Raw genomic sequence first — 19,336 nt, 5'->3', positions numbered from 1 at the left:
GTCTTTTGGAGCATCCGCGCCCATGGGGGGGGGGGGGGCGGGTTGAGGGAGGCTTATAAGCAAGGCTGTTTAGTTCGAATAAAGTTATCTTTGACTGCAGTTTACTGACTGCGTGCAGCACACCGCTACAACGTGTTTTTATCGCTATTAATATGCATCACCACTGCCAATGCCTGACACCCGCCAGTGCGCGGTTTAATTTTTCGATCCAAGTTAGGCTAACTATGGAGAATTCTAAAAAAAGAAAAGTGACTGAAGAAAACAGAACGTTTAATGATACGTGGACAGATTCATTTGCTTTCACTGTTGACGAGACTGGTTTACCGGTATGCTTAATATGCAATGAGAAACTAGCAAACAACAAAAAGTCAAATGTCGCAATGATGCGGAAGGTTGATCTGAGCAAAAATCATTTCAAGAAGTGGATGAAGTCTGGAAAATCAACTACATATGCTAGTTTTGTTGCCGCTCAGGAAATAGTCAGGCACAGGAAGCAGTTTACAGATGGTGAATATATAAAAGAATCTTTCATTAAGATTTCAGAACATCTATTCACGGACTTTAAAAACAAGAGTGAAATTGTGCAGAAAATCAGGGATATGCCCCTCTCTGCAAAGACAGAACCATAAAAATGGCAGAAGACATCACAAGACAGCAAATTAAAGACATCAATTCAGCTGTGGCCTACTCGATTGCCTGTGACGAGTCTAAAGACAAAGGTGATATTGAACAAATAGCGCTGTTCTGCCGGTATGTAAACTCTGCCGGGCCACAGGAAGAACTGATTGAGTTGATACCTCTAAAAGGCCAAACACGGGGGGAGGACATCTGTGAGGCTGTCTTGAATAGTTTAAGAGCCAAAGGAATAAAGACCACCCACCTGGTGCCAGTAGCTACTGATGGGGCACCAAGTAAGACAGGAGCGCACAAGGGATTTGTGGCTTTACTGCAGAAGTCGCTGGACAGAAAGCTGCTGACTTTTCACTGCATCTTGCACCAAGAGGCACTGTGCACTCAAACATTTCCTCCGGAATGCACAGAAGTAATGGATGTTGTCATTCAGATTGTCAATAAAATAATGGCAAAAAGTTTAAATCACCATCAATTCCGTTTGTTACTGGACGAGCTGGAAAGCGCATATTCTGATCTCCTGCTGCACAACAAAGTCCGGTGGCTGTCCAGAGGGGAGGTGCTGAAACGCTTTGTCGCATGTCTGGAAGAAGTGAAAACTTTCCTGGGCAGCAAAGGGCTCACCTTTCCTGAGCTAGAACAGCCAGAGTGGCTGGAAAAGCTACACTTCATGCTAGACATGACAGCGCACCTGAACACGCTGAACACAGCTCTTCAGGGGAAAGGACGTACAGCCCTACACATGTTGGAGGATGTTTTGGCATTCGAGCGCAAGTTGACAGTGCTTGCCAGAGATTTACAGAAAGGCACATTGTCTCACTTCCCCAATTTGAGAGAGTTCAAACAAGGTCACGACATGATAAATTTGGAGTATTTACATTCCGCAATCTTCGCAATGCAAACATCATTTGGGAAACGCTTCTGTGAGTTCAGAGAGGAAAAAAACACATTATCCTTCCCAGTCACTCCCCTAAGCATCCACCCATCCCTACTGAATACGACTGCATTGGCAGGTGTGAGTCAACCTGATCTTGAGATGGAACTGGCCGACATAGCCGACAAAGACATATGGGTGTCCAAGTTTAGACGCTTGACAGCAGACCTTGAAGATGTTGCCCGTCAGAAGGCCGTTCTTGCTCAGAATCACAAATGGAGTGATATTGAAAACCTCCCCAAACCGGACAAACTTGTGTTCGAAACATGGAATGCTATCCCCGACATTTATGTAAACATTAAAAAGTATGCGCTTGGAGTCCTGTCGATCTTTGGATCCACATATGTATGTGAGCAGGTGTTCTCCAACATGAACTTTATTAAAAACAAACATCGCGCACGCCTCACAGATGACAGCTTGCGATCCTGTGTAAAGATGAAGGTGACGTCATACAGCCCTGATGTGCAGAGGGGAGAGGGGTGGAAAAATCAGTGTCAGGATTGGTGGACTGTTATGAAAGTCATTCTAAAATCTGCAGCTAAGAAGAAAGGCAATGCTGATCACACCAATTGTCTAAAACAGATAGAGAAGGTCAGAGAGGAATGACGAGCATTTTGGGCAAGAACTAATCATGGTGGTGACGTATAGTGGGGTGATTTGGTGTATGAGGCAACACTATGTAATACTGAGGATGAATGGGGAACTGGCCCTCTTCCCCATGGACTTTTCCAAGGGGAAGGCAACCTTCAGCACCTCCTGCCCCAATGGTAACAGGGAGTTCAGGAAACACTAGAGCCGAGGGAACTGGTTGTGACTCGATATTCTACTCCTTTTAATGTGGCCCAATTGTGTGCCAAGTATACCAAAGTGTATGCTGGGAGATGATCCTCCAGAACTTTTCCAGTACACTCAGCAGCACAGGATAATTCAGTTTACAGTAAACTGTTCTGTGTCTAACTTGCAGAGGAACAAACAAAAGGCCAGGGGACACTGGGTGATTTACAAGAGTCTATAATAGAAGCTGCAGGGAGTACTCAAGGTGATTCAGTGGAGATTTTGCCAAGGGTAAAAAGTGGAGCACCCCACTGCATTTGAGACAAGACTGTGACCCATTTTCTCAACTGTTTATGGTCCTACTTTGAATAGGTGGAATGTGACTCAAGAACAGAATAGTAAGTGGCTGAGGACCCTGGTGCTGCACTGTACTGAGGAGAGCAGAAGAGTGGGTGATAAGTTTGATCCAACGGATTCCACACACACTGAAACATGGGTTTTCAGAAGGATGATACAAGTATGGGTAAAGGAAGCAAGTGGAAATGGGTTCTAAAATGGCCCCTATAAGAGAACAAGGTCTGCAGTGGCAAAACAAAGGGAGACAGACTGGCTATCAGGGTATGCCACCATTATGCTCAGCAACGCCACCTAGTAGAGGGAGTGGTTAAGGACCCGGTCAGAATGCCTGCATTCCCCGTTATGAATACTGGATATCCATGAAAATGTTTCAATTGAGGACACAAAGGTCATTTGGCCAGGAGCAGGTTGGGAATGGTTAGGACATAACAATATGTCCTTTGCCCCTGGAAGGTCTATCACATTACCAGCAATGAAATGTCTAGAGTTCAGAGAAGCCACCACTGTATCCGGACTTCAATACATGATGATGGTGTCAGGGTGTGCACCGCAAGGTGGGGTGGTGCGAGTAGATCCCATGTAGAAGTAGGGTAGGAGGCCTCCCTATAAAATTTCTTTGGGATACAGGAGGCTCCAGAAGCACCCTAAACACATCCACATTCAATGCACCAATTTGGGAGTTTTGCAAGAAATAGTATCTACAACTAATTCACCCATATGACCAGTTCAAAAATCTGACAGAAGTTGGACACACACATAGATTACAGGGAACTGAATAAAGTTCAAGTTTAATTATCATTCAATCATACATGAACACAGCTAAGCAAAACAGTGTTCCTCCAGGACCAATGTGCAAAACACAGTACCAACAGTATACACAGCACAAGGCACATATTCTTGGATTTCTGGATAAACTCTTGGATATATTTCTTGGATTTACGATGTATGGCCATAAGAAAACAAATCTCAGGGTTGTTTATGCTGACATACATGTACTTTGATAATAATATATTTTGAATTTTGAACATACAGCACATATAAGATAGCAGTAAATGAGAGATGTGCCTCGTAAATTGATGATGCCTGGGTATCGTTGGCAAGGACAAACAGTTCTCAGCAGTTTGCAAACAAACGTACACATGCACGTGCACGATTTAGCTAGTTTTCTGTTGAGGACAGGACTGACCGGAGGGGCCAACCCCCAATCCAGCATCATCCATCCTGGACTGCTGCAACAGGTAAACCCGCAGCATGAGGCCTTGTCCTTGCTACAACCAAGGCCACATAGCTTTCCCCACTGTCAGTCTTCCCAATAAACCAGTAAACTGGATTTACAATATTTTACATTACCGTGTCCAACAGAGTCTTGCAATCACAAGAAAAACATCCAAGACAATCACTTGCTGTTAGACTGGACACCGCCTTCACTGACAGACTCCGATGTCTTTCTGCGGGAGGCAGCTAGATGGTCCACACCAAGTCCAGCTCCTATGCTAACAAGCAACTCAATGACAGGGTAGACCTGCAGTACTTGAAGTTCTTAATGTTCAGCATTGTCTTGCATTTGCAAAAGAGATGATTAAAATATAGAAACACCTTTGGTTGGCCTCAAAGAGGCCGCTACATCCGAGCGTGCTGCCATCTTACCCTTTAACTACCTCTAAAGTTGCCATAAATCCAGAGACTATGATTCAGCAGAATACCGTAACCAAAGAGGTTCTCAGTATGGGATATGAGTAATTGATTTTGGTCTGTTCTATTGAAAAAGGAGTGTCAATATAAATTTGCTTTCACTTCAAAAATAGAACAGTATTATCTGACAATTTTGTCACAAGGATTTCATAACTCGCCCTCAATTTTCCATCAAAGGTTAGCAAATGGTCTGAAAATTTTTTCAGCTCCCCAGTGTTTAATTCAATACGTAGATGATCAGCTGTTACAGAGAGACCCAAGAGGAGCATTATGAGCTCATTCCTCCATTTACTGTGGACTGATGAACACTCAGATCTTTAGTAATGCTTTTGTAGCCTTTTTCAGCTTCATGCATCTCTACAATTTTTCTCTGAAAGTTGATTTGATGAAGGCATGGTGCACATAAACAGATCTTTCTTGAGACGAGTAGGCTCTGTCAGTAATCTGACTTGTGTGTGTTTATTTTAAATAGGGCAGGACACCTCTACAACCCACACCTCCAATCTCATCTCATTGATTAGAAAACCTGACTCCAAATAGCTTTTGCAGAAGGCATTATCCCAGAGATTAACATACTTTTTCCAACAAATATATGTATTATTGGATCATTTTTCTCAATAAATAAATGAACAAGTATATGTTTTTGTGTTATTTATTTAGTTGGGTTCTCTTTATCTAGTTTTAGGACTTGAGTGAAGATCTGGTCACATTTTAGGTCATACTAGACAACGGGGTGACCCTTTGGGGCACCCTTTGAGAGAATCGAAATACAGCTACCCTGCCCTGCCTTTCTGCTCCACCTGGTATCACTGCTGAGGCTGGCCGTGTGCATGTGTCGTGGTGTCACGTCTAGTTTCCATGATGGCGGATCGGCTCTCGGGTGAAAGCGGGACTGCTGATTTTGGCGAATGAGCAATTTTATACGAATATATAACCCTGAACTTTGCCTGCATTCTGTAAGTTAGCGCATTTTAAGTTGATTTAGCCAAAAAAAAGACAACAGACAATAGGTGCAGGAGTAGGCCATTCAGCTCTTCTAGCCAGCACCACCATTCACTGATTCACCATTCACCATTCACATGGCTGATCATACACAATCAGTACCCCGTTCCTGCCCTCTCCACATATCCCTTGACCCCGCTATCTATAAGAGCTCTACCTAACTCTCTCTTGAATGCATCCAGAGACTTGGCCTCCACTGCCTTCTGGGGCAGAGCATTCCACATATCCACCACTCTCTGGGTGAAAAAGTTTTTCCGCATCTCTGTTCTAAATGGCCTACCCCTTATTCTTAAACTGTGGCCTCTAGTTCTGGACTCGCCCATCAGCGGGAACATGCTTCCTGCCTTCAGCATGTCCAATCTCTTAATAATCTTATATGTTTCAATCAGATCCCCTCTCATCCTTCTAAATTCCAGTGTATACAAGCCCAGTCGCTCCAATCTTTCAACATATGACAGTCCTGCCATTCCGGGAATTAACCTTGTGAACCTACGCTGCACTCCCTCAATAGCAAGAATGTTCTTCCTCAAATTTGGAGACCAAAACTGCACACAATACTCCAGGTGGGGTCTCACCAGGGCCCTGTACAGCTGCAGAAGGACCTCTTTACTCCTATACTCAATTCCTCTTGTTATAAAGGCCAGCATGCTTGCTTTCATTGACTGATGTACAAGAACACCTTGATTTCATTGTACTTCCCCTTTTCCTAACCTGACTCCATTTAGATAGTAATCTGCCTTCCTGTTCTTGCCACCAAAGTGGATAACCTCACATTTATCCACATTAAACTGCATCTGCCATACATTTGCACACTCACCCAACCTGTCCAAGTCACCCTGCATTCTCATAACACCTTCCTGACATTTCACACTGCCACCCAGCTTTGTCATCAGCAAATTTGCTAATGTTACTTTTAATCGCTTCATCTAAATCATTAATGTATATTGTAAACAGCTGCGGTCCCAGCACCGAACCTTGCGGTACCCCACTGGTCACAGCCTGCCATTCCGAAAGGGACCCGTTAATCGCTACTCTTTGTTTCCTGTCAGCCAGCCAATTTTCAATCCATGTCAGTACTCTGCCCCCAATACCATGTGCTCTAATTTTGCCCACTAATCTCCTATGTGGGACTTTATCAAAAGCTTTCTGGAAGTCCAGGTACACTACATCCACTGGCTCTCCCTTGTCCATTTTCATAGTTACATCCTTAAAAAACTCCAGAAGAGTAGTCAAGCATGATTTTCTCTTCATAAATCCATGCTGACTCAGACTGATCCTTCTACTGCTATCCAAATGTGTCATAATTTCCTCTTTTATAATTGACTACAGCATCGTTCCCACTACTGACCTCAGGCTAACCGGTCTATAATTCCCTGTTTTCTCTCTCCCTCCTTTCTTGAAAAGTGGACAACATTAGCCACCCTCCAATCAGCAGGAACTGTTCCTGAATCTGTAGAACATTGGAAAACGATTACCAATGCATCCACGATTTCTAGAGTACCCTGGGATGCAGACCATCAGGTCCCGGGGACTTATCAGCCTTCAGACTCAACAGTCTATCCAACACTGTTTCTTGCCTAATATAAATTTCCTTCAGTTCATCCTTTACCCTAGTTCCTTTGGCCACTATTACATCTGGGAGATTGTTTGTGTCTTCCCTAGTGAAGACTGATCCAAAGTACCTGTTCAACTCGTCTGCCATTTCCTTGTTCCTCATAATAAATTCACCCGTTTCTGTCTTCAATGGCCCAATTTTGGTCTTAACTATTTTTTTGCTATTCACATACCTAAAGAAGCTTTTACTATCCTCCTTTATATCCTTGGCTAGTTTACCTTCGTACCTCATTTTTTCTTGCCGTATTGCCTTTTTTGTTATATTCTGTTGCTCTTTAAAAGCTTCCCAGTCCTCTGGTTTCCCGCTCATCTTTGCTATGTTATACTTCTCTTTTATTTTTATACTGCCCTTTACTTCCCTCATCAGCCACGGCCGCCCCTTACTCCCCTTAGGATCTTTCTTCCTCTTTGTAACGAACCGATCCTGCACCTTCTGCATTATTCCCAGAAATACCTGCCATTGTTGTTCCACTGTCTTCCCTGCTATGGTATTGTTCTATTGAACTTTGTAAAGTTCAAAAAGTGCCCTGTAATGCACCGTTTGCGCTAATAGGAGGTCACAAACCGACAGAGCATGAGACTTTTAGTAGTATATAGATTTATGCAGAAATAGAAAAAATTCTACAGTTTCACAAACTTCCTAGCACCGCTATACTTAAAAGAATTACTGCAACCGTTACAGGAGAAGGGTTTGAGGGTTAACCCTAAAAAGGCTCAAATCATGAGGCACTTGGAAGTGGTCATAACCCCTGGGAGATGAGAGACTGATAAACAGAGTGTGGATGGCATGGCAAAACCTTTTCCCGCTGATGCAAGGGAATTGAGATCATTTCTCAGTTTAGTGGCATATTATAGAGACCACACAGGTGGCTTTGCTACCAAAGCTTATGGAAATGGAAACCAGAACACACTAAGATAGTGTCAAATCTTATAACTAGCCTTGCAGGAGCATCTGCTCTTAAGACTCCAAATCCTTCCCAGCCATTCTCTTTGGAGTACATGGCCACCACAATATCAGCTTTGTTACTCCATGGTCAACTGGAGCCAATGTTGGATGCGTCTAAAATGCTCATTGCAGTAAAGCAAAGATATATAATGTGAATGTCATCTATTAGCAGTGTATTTCACTTACATTGTGGGTTTTAATCCACTAACCAATTTAACAGAGGTAACTCCAATTCAGCTTGGTCATATCAAGGATGGAACAGTCAGTCAACTCAACTAGTCCAATAGACATTGTTAATGCACGGTCCTAATGTCACAGTTACAAAAGTTAACAGTACAACTCAGCTTGTAGACAACTTAACCTATTGGAGTGAACCTCATGAGTGTCAGGTGACAGTAGTACATGGATGAAGTTCATTCCCATCTTAAAATCAGGAAAGGCAAGTAAAATCATGCAATTGGAAAGTTCCTATTTAAGGGTCTTTGCTGACAGATCAGCATCATTTCATGATGGAGAGAGGCTTACAATATATGGTATATATGTGGCATATGAGGAACGAGTAAAGATCAGAGTTACCTAAAACAATGACTGCCACAGTGGCAGAGTTTGCTGCTGTAGCTCTAGTTGTCAGCCACCCAGACAGGTATCCTTCAGGAGCAATCATACACACAGATATGTTTGAAATAGTTTCAATATTTACCATTTGAGGTTACATTCAGCAGATGGTAAACCTTTATCATCACCACCCTTGTTAAAGTATATTTTGAGAATGGCCAGAAGAAACATTGATGGAGTGAAGATGAAGGCTCACGTAAAGACATCCCCAGAAAGGAACAGGAAGACGGATGAGTTAGCCAAATTAAGAGCAAAGTGTAAGGTGAAATAGAATCCAGATGTAGAGAGAGCGATGCCACAGAAACCAACAAACAGTATACCTATAGACTTAGTCAAGGTACAGCAACAGGATCCGGAGTTAGCAAAGGTACAGAAAGGTGAGAATTCTGAAGAGTATGGGAAACATCCAGGAATACAGGTACAGAATAGAATTGCATTTAATAATGCTAGATTTGTGGTGGCATAAGGTAAAAGAAACCAGATGATGTATTGGTAACATGACATTTTGGGGCATCCAAGAGCAGACAGAACTATGGAACAGTTGAAGAATCTGTGTCGGTGACTGAGGAGATGTAGAATATTATTGTAAGCATTTTTTGATTTGTGCTCATTATAACTCTGATAACTTGGCCAGAATCGCAGTTTTAAGACACGGGTTAACTTAACAGACTGATTTTGTTTCACACCTTTACCTCCATCCCCTGAAGGACTGAAATAAATCCTGGCTATGATAACCAAGTGCACGGAGGCTTCCCAACCAGAAATAACACTGCTAAGATTACAGCCAGGATGTTGTTTGAGAGAGTTTTTAACCCATTGAGAAATCGCCAAGGACTCTAGAATCAGTTCAAGATTCCATCTCACCACACTGATGAAGCTGCTCTGGGTGAAACAGAGGTTCCACAATGCAGTGGAAATGTTGAACACATGAAGAGGACTTTAAATACAAGGTTAGCTAAAATGGCTAAAAAGCACAAGACCACGTAGGTGACTGTCTTACCGATGCCCTTTTGATCATCTATACCACCCCAGCTTCTTCCACTGGACTTGCACCATTTAAGTTGATGGTGGGAGAGAAATGAGGGGTCAGAATTCCTGGTTGGGCTAGATTTATCAGGGCCCGAGTATGAAGGTATTGTAAAGGACAAATGGATACAACAATTAATGACACTATTAAAGAAGGCTATGATGTCACAGAACATAATTTTGTGTGGGAGGAGGGATTTGGGGGTCAATTTGTCTTCTGTTTTTTGGGTTTTTTTGCAAAGAGGTGGGATCAGGGGGTTGATGATCGTGCTATCTTTCTTGGTTTCATGTGTAATGCCCTAGTTTACATCCTTACTGTTATACTGTAGACATTTCATTTATAAGCTCTGTCAGAGCTGCTGTCCTGCTTTTAGCCTGTTCGGCTTATTGTTTAAGATAAAGGATGATGTGGAACGTGTGCCATCCAATTACCGGGAAGTTTTTCTGGTGAGGAACAATAAGGTTGGGCTTAGGTTTTTGTTCATCAGGAGATGACGCTGGGAAGAACCGGTCGTAGCATACGATCCGGTGGGAGACCTGTTTGTTCCAGATGGATTGCGAACGATGTTCAGAAGGTGGTGTGTGCTTTCACATTGACTGAGTGTCCAGTGTGTGAGTGACAGAGAAGTTCAAGATGAGTTCCAACTTGCGCACATTTGACTGTTTAATTAGAATGGGCCCTTTTTGTTATTCTTTACTAACCCTTTAGTTAAGATTCATAAATATAATCCCTTTAATCGTAAACAGTGTACTGTCTGTTATTTTGTGGCACTAATTTATAACACGGTAACAAATTACACAGCATCCACACAAACTGGGGTTTGGGGTGGGACAGGTCGTCTCAATCTCACAGGTTTGGCAGGACTTGAGAGTGTCTTCCCTGGACTTATGCAGACAAAGAGACCAGGGTGTTTCACGTAGCTATCCAGAGAATTTCAGAGTAGTATACTTTGATAATAAATGAACGTTTGAACCTTAATATGGGATGGAAGAAACTGCAGAGTAAAGCTTGTTTTGACAAGCAAACAAAACCTAGGGTGTTGGAAATAAAACAAAAGGTTACAACCTCAGTACATCAGCCAGGTTCTTTTACATATCCGAGATGTAAAGGGCCTCTTGATGCCATTGACAGAGTTAGCCCATCAGTCTACAAAATCCAGCTAGACTGGTATCATATTAACCAACTTAAACCCCTTGTTGAAACTCAATTTCCTCTAGTGGCTGAGGACCATAAATCACATTGTTAATGGGATGACCTGGATGGAGATGATGACCTCTCAGATTTACTCTTGGACAATCGATGATGATGAGAATGAAGGAGCAGCTGTCCCGAGTTCAGCAACCTCTTCCAGGTTCCACCGGAGGTCAAGAATAATTCACTTCATACTCATCATCAAGAAGGGAGGGTGAAGACAAGGCAATCCCTGCAATCACCAATTCACCAAAGCCAAGGTAGAGACACCGGAAGAGAGAAACAGATAGGAAAGTGCGTTCATTACCAGATCTTCTGGAATTAAAGTGAGATGGAAGAGTTCAATTTAGAGGAAGCATCAGATGATTAGAATAAGTACAGAAGGTGCTCTTGATGTTTTGTTTTCTCCGTATTTGGAAATGATTGGTGTTTGAATACTACTGATGAGCAGCCTCATAGTGGTCAAAGGTTTTGCTGAAGGTTACATGTTCTACAATGAGTTCTACAATACATTATTGGCTAATTATGGACAGGTGCTAAGTATGAAGATTAGGCAGGCTGCAGATGGAGATTCATGGAGTAGTCTATATAGTTGCCATAGTAATAGTAGACTGTATGGGTGAGGAAGGTGAAATGGTTGTACAAACTTATGAAGAACTGAGATGAGATACTGTAAAGGAAATAAGACCAATGTCTGTTGATAATCATAGTCAAGTAGTGGTGATCTGGAGAAAAGATGGGAGTACTACAATAATGATGGGAATTTTCTTTTTCCCCGGTCCTGCTTCAGTAAAAAAAGGGCTTATAACTCAAGTACACCTTCATTGTGAATGTAGTGGACACAAATCAGAAATGAGATCCAGGATTAGCATGTGCCTCTGGCAACTCTATCCCAGTTGCTCTCAAGCATCAGAATTTCCCATTACACCTGTCAACACCAACTGATCCTACAACCACTGCAGTGCCAGCTCTTACTTGTCCACTGTTATGATGAGGTTCAGACAGATACAGGGAGTAGGACTGGCATTCGATGAAAAAGAACAAATTAATCTAGACACGTGCAAGTGTTCTTCAACTTAACAGCAGTCCAAATTCCTAGCTGGTATGGAGTAAGCCACCAGGAGCTTTTCCAACATTTATAAATTGAATAATTTACTCATTCAGAATTTCAGAATCAGAATCAGGTTTAACATCAATTGCATATGTGGTGAAATCTGTTAACTTTGCAACAACAGTACAATGCAATACATAATAACAGAGGAAAAAACCTGTAAATTACTGTGTGTGTGTGTGTGTGTGTGTGTGTGTGTGTGTGTGTGTGTGTGTGTGTGTGTCTATATATATATAGTAGTGCAAAAATAGAAATAAAAAAGTAGTGAGGTCGTTGAATAAACTCTTCACAGGCTTCCAGCAGGGTGCAGGTATCGATAATAACTAATATTTCAATCACAAGCTCTGCCATTTCATCAGTGATGATGCCTGGACATAGCTAGTCCGGTGGTATTTATACCCCCTGTAGTCCATCCCTCCTGATTGGTTAGTCCTCATCCAATCAGGTTTCCACTCTCCCACCTTTTTTTACAATCGAATTCCAGGTCTTACTTAGAGTGAGACCTTTTCTTGGTTAAAATTCTTTTCCTCTGTTTTATTTCAATGGTTTCCTTTACCAGACAGTCCCAAAAGCCAATGGCGCAGCACAGTAATTTTGTGTTGCAGTCAATCCTACGACCATTGTGAATACAATGTTCTGCTACCGCCGATTTCTCTGGGTAACCCAAACGGATACACCTCCTGTGCTCGATGCGGGTTTTCACTGTGTGTCCCATCTGGTCGATACATGCTGCTCCACATTTGACAATATGCAGCCAACCTGAGTCCCAGGTCATCCCTGACCCGCATAAGCTGTGCTTTGAGCTTCCTTATGTGCTTGTGGTTGGTATTATTCCAGTATTTCTTCAAGACCCTGGTAATTGCTCCAGAAACTGTGGAAATACAGGGAAGACATTCAGCAGCCTCCTCTTTCGTTAGGTTTCCCAGTTTTTCCATTGGCCCTTCTAAGGGCCCGATTGATTTCCCTTACTTTGCAGCCATTCTGTAAAAATGTTGTACGGGATAGTCTTATTTCCTCAGAGTGACTCTCTAGGTCCAAAATAAGTTTTCACACAGTTAATCAAAGTAGAAAGAACCGCTCTACATTGAGGTTTGTGATGGTGGCTGTTATTGTTGATGTATAAGTCCGTGTCAGTGGGTTTCCAACAGATGCCATGTCCAAGGCTACCATTCAGTTTCCGTTGTGTTAGAATGTTTAGGAACTCCATTGTAAATTGAACGTTTATCAAGGAGGAGTTTGGATTTCACTGACTAATCCACCTAGTTATTAGGTAATCATTTCTGGATTGCTCTCTGTGCCACATGCCAGTGAGTAGAAACAGGATAATCTGGCAGATTAATGAGTGGCTGAGAAGCTAGGGCAGGGAACAGGGCTTCAGGTTCTTGGATCATTGGGATCTCTTCTGGGGGAGGTATGACCTGTTCAAAAGTGACGAGTTGAACCTGAACCTGAGGAGGTCCAATATTCTCACGGGCAGGTTTGTTAGAGCTGTTGGGGAGGGTTTAAACTAATCTGGCAGGGAGCTGGGAACCAGAGTGAAAGGACTCACTAGGACAGATGGTAAAAAAGAAAAGATAGCATGCAGTCAGACAGTCAGGAAGGGCAGTCAAATGATAGGACAAAATTGAAGCCAGCAGGGTGCCTATCAGTGCATTAGAGATCCAGAATCAAGAAGGGTAGCAAATACAGAACTCAAAGTGTTATATCTCAATGCACGGAGTATGAGAAATAAGGTGAATGAACTTGTTGCCCTGTTATAGATTGTCAGGTAAGATGTGACCATCATTGAATTGTAGCTGAAAGATAGTTGTAATTGGGAGCTGAATGTCCAAGGTTACACATTGTACTGGAGGGAGAGGAAGGTAGGCAAAGGGGGAGGTGTGGCTCTGCTGGTAAAGAATGGCATCAAATCAGTAGAAAGACGTGACATATGATTGGAAGATGTTGAATCCTTGTGGGTTGAGTTAAGAAACTGCAAGGGTAAAAGGACACTGATGACAGTTATATACAGGCCTCTCTACAGTAGCTGGGATGTGGACCACAGATTACAACAGGAAATAGATAAAGTGTGTCAAAAGGGCAATGTTATGATAGTCATGGGAGATTTCAACATGCAAATAGATTTGGAAAATCAGGTTGGTAATGGATTTCAAGAGCATGAGTTTGTTGAATGCCTATGAGATGGCTTTTTAAGAGCAGTTTGTCGTTGAGCCTACTAGGGGATCAGCTATACTGGATTGGGTGTTATGTATGGTCAGTATGGTTTTCTTAAGGTAATGAACTGGAGGTGATTGGGGAGCTTAAGGTAAAAGAGAGTACAGTATGATTGAGTTCAGCTTGAAATCTGATAGGGAGAAAGTCTGACATAGCAGTATTTCAGTGGAGTAAAGGAACTTACAGTGGTATGAGAGGGCAGTTGGCCAAGGTACTCAAATGGCAAAATAGAACAACCATGGCTGACAAGTCAAAGCTAATGTAAAAACAAAAGAGGGCATATAACAATGCAAAAATAAGTGGGAAGATAGATGATTGGGAACCTTGTAAAAACCTAGAGAGTAGCTCAGAGGATCATTAGGAGAGCAAGCTAGCAAACAATATTAAAGTGCATAATAAAAGCTTTTGTGTAAAAATAAAAGAGAGATGAGAGTAGAAATAGGAATGCTAGAAAATGAGGCCAGAGGAATAATAACGGGGGACAAGGAGATGGCACATGAACTAAATGAGTATTTTGCATCAGTCTTCACTGTGGAAGACACTACCAGTGCACCAGATGCTGAATGGTGCAAAAGGAGAGAAGTGGGTGCAGTTACTGTTACAAGGGAGAAGGTGCTCAAAAAGCTGAAAGACCTAAAAGTACGTAAGTCACCTGGACCAGATGAACTGCATCATAGAAAGAGGTAGCAGTAGATTAGTAATAATCCTTCAAAAATTACTGGACTCTGACATGTTGCCAGAGGACTGGAAATTGCAAATGTTACTCCACTCTTTAAGAAGAGGAAGACAGCAGAAAGGAAATTATATGCCAGTTAGCTTTACCTCAGTGGTTGGAAAAATGTTAGTCAATTGTTAAGGATGAGGTCATGAAGTGACACAGGACAGGACAGAACAAAGTCAGCATGGTTTCCTTAAGGGAAAATCTTGCCTGACAAACCTGTTGGAATTCTTTGAGGAGAGATAAAGCGGATGTTATATATTTGGACTGCTAGAAGGCCTTTGACAAGGTGCCACACATGAGTCTGCTTACCAAGTTAAGTGCCCATGGTATTCCAGGAAAGTTACTAACATGGTTAGAACATTGACTGATTGGTGGGAGGCAGCCAGCGGGAATAAAAGGATCCTTTTCTTGTTGGCCGCCAGTAACTAGTGGCGTTCTGCAGGGGCCAGTGTTGGGACCACTTCTTTTCACACTGTATATTAATGATCCAGATGATGGGATAGATGGCTTTGTTACCAAGTTTGCAGATAATACAAAGATTGGTGAAGGGGCAGGTAGTGTTGAGGAAATAGGTAGGCTGCAGAAGGCTTGAGACAGATTAGGAGAATGGGCAAGAAAATAGTAAATGAAATACAATGTTGGAAAACACATGGTCATGCACTTTAGTAGAAGAAATAGACATGCAAACTATTTTCTAAACAGAAGGAAGGCAAATGCAACGTTACATTCATTTCAAAAGGTCTAGAATACAAGAGCAGGGATGTGATGCTGAGGCTTTACACGGCACTGGTAAGGCCTCAACTTGAGTATTGTCAACAGTTTTGGGCTCCTCATCTAAGAAGTGTTGTGCTGGAACTGGAGATGATTCTGAGAATAAAAGGATCATCATACGAGGAACATTTGATAGCTCTGGGTCTGTACTCGCTGGAAATTAGAAGGACAAAGGGGGATCTCATTGAAACCTTCTGAATTTTGAAAGACCTAGACAGAGTAGACGTGGAAAGGATTTTTCCCATTGTAGGTGAGTCTAGGACAAGAGAGCACAAACTCAGGATAGAGGGGCATCCATTTAAAACAGAGATGTGGAGAAATTTATTTAGCCAGAGGGTGGTGAATAGATGGATCTTATTCCCACAGGCAGCTATGGAGGCCAGGTCGTTGAGTATATTTCAGGCAGAGCTTGACAGTTTCTTGATTGGACGCGGCATCAAAGGTTGCGGGGAGAAGTGCGGGGAGTGTGGTTAAAGAGGGAAAAAAAAGGATCAGCCATGATTAAATGGCAGAACAGACTCGACAGGTCTAGAATGGCCTAATTCTGCTCCTATATTTTGTGGTCTTATGATATTAAATGGCAAGCATCTACAAAGTAAGTGATTTTGGCTTCTTTTCATCAAAAGGGAGAATACTGGATTTCTCCAAAGGAATTTGTGGGTTTGTTCCTCATGATAACAGTTCTCTATCTATTTTGCCCATCAATAACAGGACAATCCTAAAATTTGCTTTGGTGAGTGATACTTATTACAGTACATTGCTACTTCAAACAGCATTACAAGGGATCTTTGATTTGCAGTTAGATTAACTCAAATGTTGAAGTTTCCAATGTTTGAAGTGACTCAGTTTTGGCTGATCAAGTTTTGCCCAAACCATTGTAAAACCACCTATTCAACTGAATGTCTATATCAACAACATTGTGGAGGGTTTACATAGATATGTACTTACTGATCTTCCACCTATCCCTCATTTCTCTGCACAGAAAGATAGTTACTAAATATATGGAAGCTATGGGATGAGTTATCCAACACTATTAAAGATCATGCGGATTTAGCTAATGACGTTTTGCAGAATCCACTCTTTTGGAGTAATGTTTGGAACCGGGGTCTTAATGTTAATGTACATGCTTGGATTTGTATTTCACGTTATTGTTGTTCTGCTCCTTCTTCTAATGATTAACCAATGCAACGTATTTTCCCAAGTGTTTTCCAATAGCAACTTAAAACAACTTAGTTTACATGCTAAATGCCATTCTAAGTCACTTTTTGGTGATTTTATCATTATGATGTTGTCTTACGTTGAGTACAATGTACCTATACCTCATTACACTTATTTGTTAGTATATACCAAGCATTTAATATGAAAATAGGTACATTTTATGTTTCTTTTATATCCTTTTATACCAATTATCTTTAAATATGCCAGTGTTTTGATACTTATGGTTTACATTCAATAACAGTTTGTTGGCGTCTTTCTCAGTATTACCTGACGTAGTCATGAACGCTGGTGTTCCTTTTATACTGTACTCACTCACTCACACATATAACTATAGTCTGATCCCCAGATTTTCAGTTGATCAAAGGGGAGAGGGAGAGGGATATTGGCCATGAACAAACTGAAGTATGAAGAAAACATCAAACTTGAATGAGTCATGGAAAAAGACAAACCAATTGTTCTTGCCATGTGCTTGGTGGAATGGAGACTGCCATTTTGTGAGCTGTTTTTGCTCAGGAATAGTTCTATCAAAGTGGTTTAAAGTGGACACAGTGACATTCCTGATAATCTGATGAACAAGAGATCAGTTCCAAAAAGGAAGTTTGTTGGTGCGCTAGAGCATGCAGGTTTATGAATTGGGGAGTCCGTGTCTGACTGGAGGAACCTGAGTCTAGTAACTGGCTGGTCTGCTCTGATTCAGAACAAAGAGATATTCATTACAAGTTGTTACTTATGAGAAGGGCAATAAAATAATGCTGGCTTGGAGCAGAGCCACTGGGAAACGGACACATGTTAGTCACAAACAAGAGAAAATCTGCAGATGCTGGGAATCCAAGCAACACATACAAAATGCTGGATCCAGGCAACATCGATGGTAAAGAGCAAACATTTGATGTTTGGGGCCAAAACCCTTCAGCAGGATTGGAGAAAAAAAACTGAAAAGTAGATTAAAAAGTGGGGGGGAAGGGGAAAGAGGTGATAGGTGAAACCTGAAGTAAAGTTCTGGGAAGTTGGTGAAAGAGACACAGGGATGGAGAAGGGGGGAGTCTGATAGGAGAGAACAGAAGATCATGGAAGAAAGAAAAAGGGGGAGGAGCACTAGAGAGAGGCGATGGGCGGGTGAGGAGCTAAGGTAAGAGAGCCAGCTTGTGTAGACAACCACATATACAGTGAGGTACCCCCAATGAATAATAGTATCATCCCATTCAGGTACTCACAGGCGTGACATATCCCAGAACGTCACCTTGGAAGTGTTTCTCTCTCATTTTTGTAGCGCAGTAACTCTTCTGCTCCCTGACAATATCTTTCGCCTTTGGGTCAGTGACAACAAGGCCTCGATCCTGAACTAAGTGTTTCGATGGTCCTGCCTAATAAAAGCAAACACTGATGTTCATAACAGGCTCCAAACATGTTAAACTTACTAATCACAAGCGCTTCTGAAGCCAGGGTGTCTGAGCACTGAACTTACTGTAATGCACCATTTTTCAGCAGGCTCCTGTGTCAATTGAGAAAGAACCAAAGTACCGTAAGGTCAAGGTCTTTAACATCTACCCGAAGGATTAAATAGCCTCTAATTTGAATGTCTCATCCTCATGATGATAGCTTTACCTCAGTGATCTTATATCCAATTGTGGAAATTTGAAATACAAGGAGAAAATGTTGGAAGCATTGAGAATGTCAGACAAAATGTCTGCAGGGGGAGAAACAAAGTTAAAGACAGTGACTTTACCCAGTTGTGGTGTTAACTTTACTACTCTACTTGCAGAGAAGCTGCCTGATCCACTGAGCACCTCTCCTCAGTCAGGGCCATAGAGTTGGCGAGAATGTCCACAAGAAAGAGAACCTCGGGTTTGAATAAAAAATAAGTTTATTTTGCACTTTGGCCCTACCCCCCCCCCCCCCCCCAGATCCTTGACCTCAGAGGCCTAACCTATCTCCTTGACGCCGGACTCACCACCAAGACCCTAGACCCTTGACCCCACTCCCAAACCGGAGCCCAGCCGCTTGGCCCGGGATCGGTCCCGTCCCAGACCCATCACCGTTCCCCAAGCCGCCACCTCCGGCTGTGTCGAGCTCACCTCCTCGTCGGAACTCCGGACTCCCGCCTTCTTCGCGTCTTTCTTGGAGAGGGTGGCGCCGGTCAGCAGGAAAGGCAGCACCGCCAGCCAGCAACACCACTTCATCGTCTCCCCGCCGGCCGCGGCGTCCCGGTTAAAGGGGAGGGGGTTAAAGGGAGCGTTTCAGCCGATTCCGCGCGGTTTGGCGGGAGACCAGTGAGCTGATTGGAGGAACAGCCTGCCGGGTGATGCGTTCTGAATGTTTGGAAGACCTATCAATCAGGAAGTGGAAGGGGCGGTACCAGAGCATGTGATCCAATCACAAACGAGAAAATCTGCAGACGCAACACAGGAAATGCAGGAGGAACTCTGCGGGTTAGGCAGCATCTGTGGAAAAGAATCTCGGGCCGAAAGGTCGACTGTATTCTTTTTCATAGATGCTGCCTGGCCTGCTGAGCTCCTCCA

At 42.6% G+C, this 19,336-nt stretch overlaps 1 protein-coding gene across 2 annotated transcripts in view; it reads right to left on the bottom strand.

Annotated features, from left to right (window-relative positions):
• Window positions 1-19,136, bottom strand: part of chid1 (chitinase domain containing 1) — a 150,007-nt gene extending 130,871 nt beyond the window's left edge. The window contains exons 1-2 of one of the 2 annotated variants that reach the window (XM_059975399.1): window positions 18,893-19,136; window positions 18,058-18,181 (exon numbers count right to left, since the gene is read on the bottom strand). In XM_059975399.1, coding sequence (XP_059831382.1) covers window positions 18,058-18,181; window positions 18,893-18,997 — 229 coding nt within the window. In that variant the 5' untranslated portion in view covers window positions 18,998-19,136. Of the gene's footprint in view, window positions 1-18,031; window positions 18,182-18,892 lie in introns of both variants that reach the window. The other variant, XM_059975398.1, reaches the window with a different exon arrangement.
• Between the last annotated feature and the right edge of the window lie 200 nt (window positions 19,137-19,336).

Source organism: Hypanus sabinus, chromosome 7 (assembly GCF_030144855.1).
Source record: "Hypanus sabinus isolate sHypSab1 chromosome 7, sHypSab1.hap1, whole genome shotgun sequence".
Lineage (NCBI taxonomy): Eukaryota > Metazoa > Chordata > Chondrichthyes > Myliobatiformes > Dasyatidae > Hypanus > Hypanus sabinus.
Note: the sequence above shows the minus strand (reverse complement) of the source record. Positions and strands in the feature narration are given on the sequence as shown.